The sequence below is a fragment of the Pogona vitticeps genome, chromosome 4, assembly GCF_051106095.1.
Source record: "Pogona vitticeps strain Pit_001003342236 chromosome 4, PviZW2.1, whole genome shotgun sequence".
Classification (NCBI taxonomy): domain Eukaryota; kingdom Metazoa; phylum Chordata; class Lepidosauria; order Squamata; family Agamidae; genus Pogona; species Pogona vitticeps.
The window spans coordinates 116,557,353-116,571,099 of NC_135786.1; the positions used below are offsets into that span (position 1 = coordinate 116,557,353).

The 13,747-nt window shown below is 42.4% G+C and overlaps 1 protein-coding gene and 1 long non-coding RNA gene across 5 annotated transcripts in view; one reads left to right on the forward strand and one right to left on the reverse strand.

The window, feature by feature from the left end:
• Window positions 1-13,747, reverse strand: part of LOC144588877 (uncharacterized) — a 325,738-nt gene that overhangs the window by 286,222 nt on the left and 25,769 nt on the right. The gene's annotated exons all lie outside the window — the stretch shown is intronic.
• The window catches only part of FAM20B (FAM20B glycosaminoglycan xylosylkinase), a 36,944-nt gene that overhangs the window by 16,225 nt on the left and 6,972 nt on the right, over window positions 1-13,747 (forward strand). For all 4 annotated transcript variants that reach the window (XM_072998155.2, XM_072998154.2, XM_020789747.3 and 1 more), the window contains 3 exons: window positions 1,934-2,105; window positions 4,572-4,763; window positions 5,047-5,106. In XM_072998155.2, coding sequence (XP_072854256.2) covers window positions 1,934-2,105; window positions 4,572-4,763; window positions 5,047-5,106 — 424 coding nt within the window. The remainder of the gene's footprint in view (window positions 1-1,933; window positions 2,106-4,571; window positions 4,764-5,046; window positions 5,107-13,747) is intronic.

The following is a 13,747-nucleotide window of genomic DNA, read 5'->3' on the forward strand; positions in this document are numbered from 1 at the left end:
TGGGGTCTCGACTTAAGTAATTAATCCGTATTGGAAGGCAGTCTGCAAGTCGAAAAGTTCGTAGGTCGAATGTGCATTTCCCATAGAAATGCATTGAAAACCATTTAATCCGTATCTGCTCTTTCCGGACCATAGAAACTAATGGGAAGCTGCTATTCTGCCTTCTACCACTAGATGGGGATATACAGTATTTTTTATTTTTTCTTAGGTCAAGAAGAGTTCAGGAACGGAGGGGGGAGGCAAGGAACGGAGGGGGGGAGGCAGGGAACAGTGTTAAAAGCACTTTTGAAATTTTTAGCCCAGTCTTTGCAACCCAGCACATTTAAGCACAGACCCACAGGAAAAAAATACCCCCCAAAACTAAACACTGCAAGCCCCTGGGGCTGCAAAAAAACAAAACAACACAAACATAACCCCACCAGCCCAATCCCACTCTGCAAAAGACCAAAAAAAAAAAAAAGTTTTAAAGAAGCAAAAAGCAGAACCTTACCTGCACCCCCACTGCCAGAAGGCCTCCTGGATTCTAACCCCCGCTGCCGGGCCAAGGCTCTGGCCACCGAGCCTGGCCACCCCCGCTGCCTTTCTCCTCCTCCGCTGCTGAAACCGCCATCGGGCGCAGCGCTGCAGGAGACGCCGCGCAGTGAAGGAGAGAGGCCGGATCGGCTCCTGCCTTTCTTCCCCGCCACCCGGCTTCTCCCAAAGGGTTCCCCCAATGGTGGTTTCAGCAGCGGAGAAGCCGGGCGGGGGGGTGGGGAGAACGGCGGGAGCCGATCAGGGCTTTTCCCCCCACCGGGCAGCTTTGCAGCTTCTCCGCTGCTCCTCCTGCGGTGGCCACGCAGACCCCAGCATGCCTAAAGTCATCAGCACAGGCGAGGGCTGGCCGGCATCGATTACCGCCGCGCCGAAGAGGCCCTGGGCGGCTTCCCCTTAGCGATGATGGAAGCCAGGGAGAACTCGCCTGCAAATAGCCCCGGCTTGCAAGGAACGGCCAGCCCAGCTTCCGGCTGCATGTAAGAGCCCCGGCGATGGGGGAAATCCATCGGGCGCTGAGCAGGGGGGAGGGGTGGGTTCCCACCGATGGCTAGGGAGTCTCTCCTTAATAGGTTTCCCCGGCTGGGGAGCAAGACCTTCTCACCGCCGCTGCTGCGCTGCCCTTCGCTTGCTCTGGTTGGGCTTTCCCATCGCCTCCCTTTTCCAAACCGTTGGTGCGAAAGAGCGAAAGAAGCAGCCTCTTCGCCACCAACGGTTTGAATTTCCCGCCCTTTTCCCCTGCCTTTTCAGTCCGTACGTCGAAGCTCTGGCCGCAAGTCGATCTGAAATTTTGCGGCTGGAGCTGTACGTACGTCGAAAAGTACGCAAGTCGGACCGTTCGTAGGTCGAGACCCCACTGTACTCTCTTTGTTAGTGGCTGTACCTATGATCACAGTTTTCAGTGTGAATTTCGGAAGATTACTTTGAAACAGTAATTACTTTTTGAACCATAAATGTAAAAATAAACTATACTAGGAACTTCCTTCAAACCCTATATCTGGCTTTGTGTAGGAAGATAAGTGTACAAAATACATTGACTTAATACTTGAGTTTTTAAATTCTGCCTTTGCATCCATCTAGGCTTTGGCTTATCGAAATACATTTTGTAGTTTGCCTGGATACTTTTTTTCCACAATATAAGGGAAGAAAGCAGGAGAAGCCAGGTTTTCTCTTATGCTAGTTCATATTATTCATCATTTTTCTGTGTCAGTCTTTTGTGTCTACTCAGAAGCAAGTCATACTGAGTTCATTCACTGTTACCTGCTCTCATCTAAATGAGAATAGTCTTACAGCCTTCTATGTTAAAAGGTTTCTCTTCTAGAAATCTTCCAGATTTTTTTTCGGAAGCTCTTGAAGCTTTAAAAATGCTAACCTAGAAGTAACATGCTTTTTTTTCCCCAAGGGAATAATACCTGTTTCTATGGGAAGTGCTATTATTGCCGGGAAACAGAGCCAGCTTGTGCTGAAGGAGATGCAATGGAAGGATCAGTTACACTGTGGCTACCAGATGTTTGGCCTCTTCAAAAGCATCGGCATCCATGGGGCAGGACGTACAGGGAAGGAAAACTTGCCAGGTATGGAGTTCATCAGGGTCATGGTTTTGTTGCCATATATTGTGCAAAGAATGGGCTGTATTTACAGATCCAGAGGGGAGCCTCAGACTGTTTGTTATAGCTCTAGACCTTTAATATTATTTATTTTGATAGAATTGAAGGTTTAATCTGATAAAATAAATGGAGAAGCTATTCCAGTGCAGTGAACAAAGGATGCCTGGAAGCAAGGTATGAAGGATTTCTAAAGAAACTGAGAAATGCAGTCCATTTTGTGTTCTTGGCCATTTCCTTCCAAAGAATGAAACCATTGTAACGATCAGCTCCCCTAGAGGATGCTTGACCGTTGGGACAGAGAGTAATTAGAAGCCTGTGCTCCCTCATTAGGCTGAGTCGACTCCTGGTAACTTCAGCCAAAGGGCTGCCCCAACACTTCTGCTTACAAGTCTGCCCTAAAAAGATACTTCAGCAACCTTAGAAAATTCCAAAAAAGAAAGACACATGAGCTATGTAGTCAGTAGACTCACTTTGCTCAATATGGATAGAACTCAGTAGCAAAATGTGGCCTAATAATTCCCCATCAGGGTCATGCTAAGACAGCTCCACTGTTCAAGAGACCAATTGATTTTTATAATTATTATTTTATTAAGAAAAATATAGAAATTCACAAAATAAAGTCAGTTTAATGCATAAGCAAGCATGTTATCATTTTCAAGGAATGATACAAAATATAAATGAAGCAACAATTCTCTTTAAATACAAAAACACTAAAAAAAATCCTAGAAAAATCTATAAAAAGCTCTATTAGGGTGGGCAAAAGGCTTAAAGCCCCCCTTTCCACCTAATCACCTACATCTCTATGAGTCTGTTACCTGCACTGCACAGCAGGCAACAAGACCTAGCAAAACTGTAGTCCAAAAAGTCCAAGAATGAAAAGAAAAAGTGAGATATTGTGCATGGTAATAGTTCCTTTTTCAAGCTTAGCTGGAAACCCCCCTTTTTCTCCATCTCTTACGCTGTTATCTAATCACGGCATGAAGTCAGGTAAGCAGTCCCTCTTTATCTTCTCTTCTCATGGGAACAGGTGGTGTTTTCCTCAGTATGTCTGCCATTCAGCCAAAACAAATGACCAGTCTTCTTATCTAGGAATGTCCTCCTCAGGCCTACAGAAAAACATTCCCACATCCTTCCAGAAACACACTGTCAGCATGCAGAAATCATTTATATGGAGAACCAATATGGAATCCATTTTACATTGTTCACTACTACATATCCCATTTAGAAATTACATGCTAGCTTCAATAACCTAAACCATGACAACCATCAGCGTAGATGGAACACTGGTGGTATAGTGTAAGCTAGGAATGGGACTTTAGTGTTTGAAGGACTTCCACCTCTGTAATTCAGTGGGAACTCCCTGGCCCAAATTATGGGAGTGAATGCCCCATAGTGGCATGAAGTAGTCTACCTGCCTTCAGTTCCCTTGCCATTCCTTTGGTCAGTGGGAGAAAAGTGCTCCACTGCTCTGTGAGACTCATGAGATTCCCTGAGACTTGCAAAGTCCAAAGGAGAACAAGTTCCAACAGAGGCTACCTCTTTATATAGTATAGGGAGACAGCCTCTGTCTCTGACTTCTCAAGGAGCTTTGCAGTTGTATTATACAACTTTGTTATACATACCAAAGATTATTTTTGAATAATAATAATTGCTTCTATCAATTGAAATCTGACTTATGGTGACCCCTTCTAGGGTTTTCTAGCGATACAGTATTCAGAAGTGGGCTACCACTTGCTTCTTCTGGTGGCTCTCCAGGATTGTGTAACTTACATCTACAGTGGTTGGCTGTTCTCCAGAGGAGAATTGAATTCCCAGTCTCTTTCCAACTCAGTGAGCTATCCACCTAGCTCATTTAAAAGCAAGTTGAAATCTCTTCCTACTCATATCATTATGGTTGTAAAACATAAGGGTAACAACTGGAAATACCTATTTCGTTTAGGATACAGGGCTAAGGGATAACTGTTTCCCATTTCTGCTCTTCAAATATTTTGAAATACTTGCTCTTTCTCATTTTTTGTTCATTTGTTCCCTTAAATAAATGACTGCTTCCCTGTAGCAGAGGAACCTAATATTAGGTTCAGCATATTGTCTTTTGCTTTAAGCCATAGGCAAAATGAGGAAATTCTTCCCTTTTGTGTGGATTTCTATTAAATGATTAATAATATAGAATCTGTTTTACCATAGGTCGATGGTGCATAGAATTAAACACTCAGATTGTAATGAAGAAATACAGAAAGGACCTGCTAGAAAAGGGCAAGCTATTTTTAAAGAGACCTGGTTTGTGCAGAATGATAGTACAATTCAGACAGTATGAGATTCCATGAGACTTGCAGAGTCCCATGGGAGAGTGAGTCTCTGTGATGCTTGATCATTTTGTACATAAATCTTAAGAAAATTAAAACTTTGGTTCATATTTTTCACATCTGTTCACAGGTGGGAATATGATGAAAGTTACTGTGATGCTGTAAAAAAGACTTCACCCTATGACTCAGGTCCGCGGCTCCTTGATATCATAGATACAGCTATCTTTGATTATTTGATTGGGAATGCTGACCGGCATCATTATGAAAGTTTTCAGGATGATGAAGGGGCCAGCATGCTTATTCTGCTTGACAATGCCAAAAGGTATGAGAATTGTTAGTACCCATCAAATTTAGCAAAAGTATGACCATGAGATTACTTTTGGCTTCTTTTGACTACCACTTTTTGAGCTCTCCCAAATGGTTTCTTGCTTTTTGTTATTATATCAAGCCTGTTAATGCTCATGCATTTAATTTACTTCAGTTTGTTTGGGGGTTAATTGAAATGGCAAGTTGGGTCTATTTGCATTGCAAATCCTTACCTAACATTTTGAGAGCGGTTGAATTTTTCATAGATATCAGTTGATTGATACCTGTTTCTTTTTCAGCTTTGGGAATCCTTCCCTGGATGAGAGAAGCATCCTTGCACCTCTTTATCAATGCTGCATGTGAGTAAAGTTTAAAGAAGCTGTCTGCCTTAGAAAAGAAATTGCCAGTGACTAACATCCCCTGCCCCAAATATCTTGGGAATAGATGTGTCTAGCAGTGAAGCTAGACTTGTTCAGAACACAGAGATAACAGTTACTAAATACAAAAACCTGATGTTCTAAATAGAACAACTTGGTAGTTATAAAACTTTTCATATCAAATTTTATCTGAGTCCGTAAAACAGCTATCTGCTAAAGGAAGGATAAGTAAAGCATGAACAACCAATGGATTGAATCGATAAAGTGGTCTGGATTGGCTGGAATCCAGTGAGGAGGGCTTGTGTGTGCGTTTGTGTGTGCTTTTCACACCTTCTGTCTTGGGTTGGCCGGCCGGCCTGGCTCTGTCTTGAATACTTTACTTTTTTTTTTTATTTAGAGGGGTGTCCCCATTTCTTTGGAATATATTTGCTGCTGCCATTAGGCAGCCTATCTGTGCCAGTATGCTCCTTGTTATTTATCTCTTTGGGATGGTGAGTGGATCCTTTCCTAGATTTTTTGGGGTTTTTTTTTTTAGAAATTATTATGTGTTTAATTTACTTAGTATTACTGTTAAAGGTGTATATTTTGATGGGTGTTTGGGGGTATTGTTTTGGGGGGTTAACTTCAGTTGGTTGGGACTTATGACTGTGCTAGTGTGCCCTGGGTTGTAGGGTTGTGGTTGATTGTGTTGTTGCCTGATTTTGGAATTGATTTTGTTGCCTTGTCACACACACCCAGTTCCCCTGTTTGTTTTTCTACACACCCAGGTTCCCTTTTGGGCACGACATGTACTTTTCACCCTTTTTCGCTGCCACCAGAGGATATGTTCCTCTCTGTACCAAATATGACTATTAGATCAGTGTTGTCCAATATAACAATGTTTATTTATGGGTTTGTAGGTAAATCATATAAAGAAAATCATGGATGGTCTTTTATTAATCATTCATTAAACATTGCTTTGATTACATTCATGTTTGCTTATGTAGATTCACTTTAATCAAGGTATTTATATATTCAACTATTCATTTATTAGCACTTTTAACTCTTTCCAATCTTAAACACATAAACTTTCCAAGATTTGTCCTATTCCTATCTTTTTCTCTATCTCTCTGTTGCTCTTCTCTCTAACACAACCACGGCCTTAACTGCCTAAACTGTCTTTTTTTCCTCCTTTTTTTTCCTGGTTCCGCCCCTTCTGTCATGTCATAGGCTCCCATATCAGAGTCTGACCTGATTGACAGGAGAGTTCTGAGAGCTGTCCGTCACATCTTGTTTCTCTAATATTTTTGGAATAGTTTTTAAGGGTTGTTGAGGGATCTGGGATTGATTCTTTGTTGCCTTACGTCTCTGCTTTTTGGAGTTGTTTTTAAGGGTTCTTTAGGGCTTTTCCAGTGCCAAAATCATGAATGGGAAACCAGAATTAAAAGACCCAAAAGAGACTGTCCCCTTCATGAAAACTAAAGGACGAGTGTGCCCATTGCATTTTCTTATTTTGAGGCACTCCTCCTTTAGTTTTCATGAAAGGGACAGTCTCTTTTGGGTCTTTTAATTCTGGTTTCCCATTCATGATTTTGGCACTTGAAAAGCCCTAAAGAACCCTTAAAAACAAATACAAAAATGTTCAGTGAAGCAAAAACAAAAGAAAATTAGACAAAAATGCATTTCAAATTCATCATATTTACCTTTTCCCTTTCTTTGTCTTTGAGGAGGATTTTTATGTATCACCTGACAGGTTAAGCTGGTTCAAGAAATTTTCAGATTAGGCATCCTTCAATCTCGAGAGACTATGGTAACGTGCTCTGTATCGAGGCCTTGGAACAGTGTCTAGTGTGGCTGAAAACGCCAATTCGAGAGTGACAATCCCTTCCACACTGAAGACAAATACAATCTGTCCCCTGTCCAGCTCCCTGATTTTGCTGCTTTCATGACTGCCTATTTGCCTCGGCCTGCTGGACAAGGGTCTCTTCAAATTGGGAGGGGCCGTGATGCAACGCCTGCCTCCAGGCTGAATGCTCATATGTCAGGTTTTCCCATCTGTTGAGGTCCATTCCTAAGGCCTTTGGATCCCACTTGCAGATATCCTTGTATCGCAGTTGTGGTCTCCCTCTGGGGCGATTTCCCTGCACTAATTCTCCATACATGAGATCTTTTGGAATCCGACCATCAGGCATTCTCATGACATGCCCAAGCCAATGTAGACGTCGCTGTTTCAGTAATGTATACATGCTAAAAATTCCAGCACGTTCTAGGACTACTCTATGTGTAACTTTGTCCTGTCAGGTGATAGCAAAAATGCGTCGGTGGCAACGCATATGGAACGTGTTCAGCTTCCTCTCCTGCTATGCACAAAGGGTCCAGGACTCACTGCAGTATAGAAGTGTGCTCATGACACAGGCTCTATAGACCTGAATCTTGGTATATGTCATCAGCTTCTTATTGAGCCATACTTTCTTTGCAAGTCTAGAGAACATGGTAGTTTATTTGAAAATGCATTTATCCAGCTCGACTTCTAGGGAGAGAGTATCAAAGATAGTTGAGCCAAGGTACACAAAATCATGAACAACCTCCAATTCTTGCATGGAGATGGTAATAGAGGGAGGTGAGTCCACGCCCTGGCCCATGACTTGTGTTTTCTTCAGGCTGATTGTTAGTCCAAAGTCTTGGCATGCCTTGCTAAAACGATTCATGAGTTGTTGGAGGTCTTCAGCAGAGTGAGCAACAATGGCTGCATCATCGGCGAAGAGGAAGTCCCGCATGCATTTCAGCTGGACTTTGGTCTTCGCTCTTAATCTAGAGAGATTAAAGAGCTTTCCGTCTGATCTAGTCCGGAGATAGACACCTTCTGTTGCAGTTCCAAAGGCATGCTTCAGCATGACAGCAAAAAAAAAAAAAAAAAAAAAAAAAAAAAAATCCCAAAAAGGATTTCTTGCAAGGACACAGCCCTGTTTCACTCCGCTTCAGATGTCAACGGGATCTGATGTTGAGCCATCAACATCAATGAAGTGCTCTTCATTTCCTAATGAAAGGACCTGATGATGTTAAGGAGTTGAGGTGGGCATCCAATCTTGGGAAGTATTTTAAAAAGGCCATCCCTGCTAACCAAATCGAAGGCCTTTGTGAGATCTATGAAGGCCACAAACAGTGGCTGTTGTTGTTCCCTACATTTCTCCTGCAACTGTCTGAGGGAGAATACCGTGTCAGTGGTGGATCTATTAGCTCAAAATCCACACTGTGATTCTGGATAGACTCTGTCTGCAAGCACCTGGAGCCTCTTCAGCACAACACGGGCAAGCAGCTTCCCTACAATGTTGAGAAGAGAGATGCCACGGTAGTTATTGCAGTCGCCCCTGTCTCCTTTGTTCTTATACAATGTGATGATGTTTGCATCCTTCATGTCCTGTGGTACTCCACCTTCGCTCCAGCAAAGATGAAAGATTTCAAACAGTTCGGTGGTGATGTTCTCTTTACAGCACTTCAGCACTTCAACAGGGATGTTATCCTTTCCAGGTGCCTTGCCGGAGGCGAGGGAATCCTTCTGCTAAGGTTGGTTCGCTGTCCAACTCTTCCAAGACAGGCGGGCACTCAATGTTATTTAATGCCTCTTCGGTTACTACATGCTCTCTGGAATATAGCTCAGAGTAGTGCTGCACCCAGTGTTCCATCTACTGTGCTCGGTCCTGGATGATCACGCCTGTAGCAGACTGCAAGGGAGGAGATTTATTCTGTATTGGACCTAAAACCTGCTTGATACTGTCATACATTCCCTTGATGTTACCCGTGTCCATTGCTATCTGTATCTGAGAGCAGAGCTGAAGCCAATAATTGTTGGAACATCTCCTGGCTGCCTGTTGAACTTGGCTACGAGCAGCTCAAAGAGCTTTCAAGTTCTACAGTGGTACCTCGAGTTACAAACTTAATCCGTATTGAAATGGCATTCGTACATCCAAAAGTTTGTAAGTCGAGGCAAACATTTCCATAGGAATGCATTGAAAACCATTTAATCTGTGCCTGCTGTTTTTCGTTCGTATGTCGAGGCGCTGTTCGTAGGTAGAGGCATCGTAGGTAGAGGTAGAGGATTTTTTAAATTTTTTTCTCCTTTTGACCTAAGATGAACTTAGGTCAAAAAAAGGGCAGGAAGGTTTTTCTTTCTTTTTTTCCTTTTTTTTTTTTTGGTTCGTAAGTCGAGGCTCCATTCGCAAGTCGAAGCAACTTTTTGCGAACGGAGCTGTTCGCAACTTGAATCGTTTGCAAGTAGGGATGTTCGTAAGTCGAGGTACCACTGTACTCACTAGGACAGGCTTTGTATGCTGCTAGAGCTCTCCTCTTATTCCTCAATGGCTGCCATCAACTCCTCCGAATGGGCTTCGAACCAGTTGGCCATCTTTTTGGTCTTCTTGCCAAATGTGAACAAGGTGGTGTTATACACAGCGTTCTTGAAATGTTCCCATCGTTCAGGTGCATTTGCATCAGTTGGGCCTGGAAGGGTTTCCTCAAGCGCTTGGGCAAATTCCTCCACTCTTTTTTGATTGCGAGTCTTGCTGATGTATGTTCTGAAACCTTTAATGGTATTTACAAACTGCAACAACACAAGCAAAATAGGACTGTTGCTGATGTCAATATGTGGTCTTCCTTCCTTTTTCGTGTGATACAATCTCTTTGTTTGCAGTTTTACTCTACTACACACCAGGGAGTGATCAGTATCGCAATCAGCACTCTGGTAACTGTGTGTGATCATAATACAGTGGTGCCTCGCATAGCGATCACTCTGTATAGCAATGAAATCGCTTAGCGACACTGTTTTTGCGATCGCAAAAGCGATCGCTTTGCGATGTTCCCTATGAGGAAATTTCGCTTTGTGATGATCGCAGGGAAGCGATCATCACAAAGCCCCCATTTTCGGCTAGCTGATCGGCGGTTTCAAAATGGCCACCGGGTAAACAAAATGGCCACCCGCTGTTTTCAGGCACGGATTCCTCGCTTTAAAGGCACCGAAAATGGTAGCGCTATGGAGGATCTTCGCTTAAAGGTGAGTTTTAAGCCTATAGGAACGCATTAATCGCGTTTTAATGCGTTTCTATGGGCTTTTTATTTTCGCTTAGCGATGTTATCGCTTAGCGATTTTTTTTCTGCACAAATTAACATCGCTAAGCGAGGCACCACTAGAATGTCTAGTGAGGATCAAATCGAGCTGATGCCAATGCTTCAATCTTGGATGTCTCCAGAAAGCTTTGTGTTAAAGATTGGTGTTAAAGAACATATTGCTATCAAAAAGACCATAATAACAGCAAAACACCAGCAAGCATTGGCCATTTTTGTTCATCTTCCCAATGCCAAAACGGCCTAAACAAGTGGGCCAAGAATTGTGATAAACACCAACTCTAGCGTTAAAGTCTCTGAGAATGAACAGTGGTTCTGTCTCGGGGATTTTTTTTGATAGTATCTGCCAGATTGTCGTAGAATTTGTCTTTGACTTCTGTTGTGGACGACAGTGTTGGTGCATATGCACTGAGGGTGACTGGTCCTGCTGATGAGTGGAGCTGCAGAGACAGGATTCTTTCACTCACAGTAGGTGGAAAAATGGATCTCAGAAGAATATTTCTGGCCGCAAAGCCCACACCATATTCCCTGATCTCATTCAATGGTTTTCCCTGGTAGAAGAATGAGAAGTTTTTTTTCTTTGACAGATCCCAACTCTGGCAATCTCGCCTCTTGCAGGGCAACAATGTCCATGTGCAGTCTACTCAGTTCCATGTCGATGACAGCTGTCTTGCGCACATCGTCTATTTCCTGCAGGTCGTCAGAAAAGCCAGGGGTCATTGTCTATACATTCCAAGTGCCCAGCTTTAGGGCAGAAGTTTTCTTATGATTGTTGCATGCTGCAGGGTTATTGATCTGCTTGTCGGCTTTCACCCTAAACCGCATGCACCCCGTGAGGTTAACAGACCGTGGTGAGGTAGCCTTACTGGCTGGGGGCTGCCCAGCTTAAGGCGGGTGGTATCTACCTAGTGAGGTGCAATGACATCTCCCACCGTCAGAAGTAGCCCCTGGCGTCATGCTCTACGCCAATCAAGCAAAGACTTATAACCGGTAACTGCTACTTCCCGTGTTGTTTCGACGCTGTATGTGAAGCTGGAGTGTTCTCTCTGGAGTATGAAGCCTGGGTAAAATAATATGGAGGATAGGCTGTTACCCAAGCAGCAAATCCCCCCTCTCCACGTCGCTGAAATAGTCCAATGGAAAGGCAAGAGCCAATAGAACTGGTTCCAGCGACATTACAGGAGTTACCAGAATGACACAAACTGCCTCTGGGATTCTGGCTCTGGATTTTGCCTCGAGGTTTACTCCTGAAGCCTTTTCCATCAGTGGATATAGCCACAAGGCAATGAAGGTTTGAAATCAGAGTTTTCCTTCTCCTAGATGGGCTGCCTTCCAAGGCTGACGAGCCCCACCTACCCGGCAAATTAGCCAAATGACACCTGAAGAAATCACACAACGCAACTTGCAGCGTGTTCTCATGGACAATTGACAAGCCGCTGCTTATGTTTTCTTGAACAAAGCCAGCAGTTACGTGCATGCCTGAAAATCTCAGTCAAGAATTGCTGGTTGCCTGCAAGAGCACACTACAAGATATGCCACTTGCTCTCTGCACACATAACTAAGCAACAGGATTTCGGCCAATGATTGGCCTATCATGCTTCACTGAGCTCCTGCTCACTCCTCTGTTCAGCATTTTTTCCACTTTGTTTGAACATTTTTGGGTGTGTTTCAGGATATGAGTGTGACGAACACGGGTTCGAAAACACACGTGTACGCTTGGACAGAGAGCAATCAGGAGTTTGCACATGCTAAAATGAGCTGAAAGAGTCCAATTCAGCCAGCCATGCTACAACACTCCTTCTCACAAGTCTGCCCACATAAGAACACCCTGGTACTCTCAGATATTATTGTGAAAAGGTCAAGTGGGCTTTGTAGTCCTTAGACTTAACTTGCACCACTGACAGGACTCTAAGTAAGCTAGGCCGAGGCAGCACTCTCAGATGACCCTATGGCAAGTGTACTGTTCAGGAAACCAAATGAGTTTTATAATCTTTATTTTATTAAAGAAAAAGCATGTTACTAGATAGTCAAAGCCAAATTAAACCAAAACAAATAAACTAGCATTGTGCTGTTTAGTTACAAGGATGTAGTGAGGCAAAGAAAACATGAAAAATAGAAAAGTATTCAAAAACCCAAAAAAGCCATTAAAATGAATAAAAACAATTCCAGTCCAGGAAATCATTAGTAAACAAAATAATCCAAGTTGGTTATAACAAGGCTATAGTCCTCAGTGATCCTATAGAATAAAAATCCCTAAACAAAAGTAAAAATCCATTATATGTCCCATAGTCCTTAGAAAAGAAAAATCCAGTAAATATACCATAGTCCTTACTAAATTACAAGAGCATAGTCCATATGGAGTATTCCAAGAAAAGAAGTCCATAAAGAATATTCCATAGGTAACAGTCCATAGAAAATAGTCCATGTACAGTCCTTAGGAAAATCCCATAAGTCCAAAAGCAATCCAGCAAAGCATAGAAACCAGTCCATGTAGGGAGGCCACCAAACTCTCTCTCAAGACATCAGGGTAAGTCCCAAATGGCTGAAATGTAGGTCACGAATCACAGAAAGGTCGGTCTTGGAAAGACAAAGTCCATAGGTAAAAAGTTCCTTTTTCAAGAGTAACTGGCAAGGGCCTAATGCACCTTCCCACAATGTCATCCAATCAGAGTTCGTTACTAGGCAAACAGTCCTGTTACATCACATGAATTCTTTCTCATACACAGCAGATGTTATTTGGGTTACGGTGGTTTCTCAAAGAGTCACAACATTTCCACCTATCTAATCACACAGAGTCCTTCTCAGGCCTTCAGAATAACATTCCTCTGCTCGCCTAGAAAACAACTTGTCAGCATAGCACAGATACTATATACAAAGAAACAAAATGGAACCTCTCTGGCTCACTTCATAATTACAAAACCCATATGCCTTTAAAAGATTTTAACTTAAAAACCCATCTCATCACAAGCCCCCTGAAGATTAACAAAATTCCTAAACAATTTAAGTTTTAATTTTGATAACTGAATAAGATGAGATGTCATAATGAAGCATTGACAAAACAGAGAAAGATATTAACATGAGCATAAAGTAATACATTTCAAATATGATTCTAAAATAGCAAAACAATTGATACATGAGAACTATTATAATTACAGTATTTACCATACATGAGAGAAATTTGCCTTAGACACTTCTACTAGTCTGAAAAACAGAAGAATAAACATGTTAGTATGCTTAATCAAATACATCACTCTGCATATGCTCAGATAATACTCTAGTCATCAAACAGTAAAATAGTGAAACCAGGGTTAACATCATAATAACTTGACAATCTAATATACTGATATGAAGTAATAATAGTGAAAACACTCTATGTATGCTCTGGAACATAGTCATACAGAATACCAAGAAAATTAAACATCAGAGCTTTAACAATTCTAGCCATTTTCTCCCCTTGCATCTGCACAAAACATTCGAGATAAGCAATGAGGAATTAACAGTAGATGTTCAACATCAAAATCATATT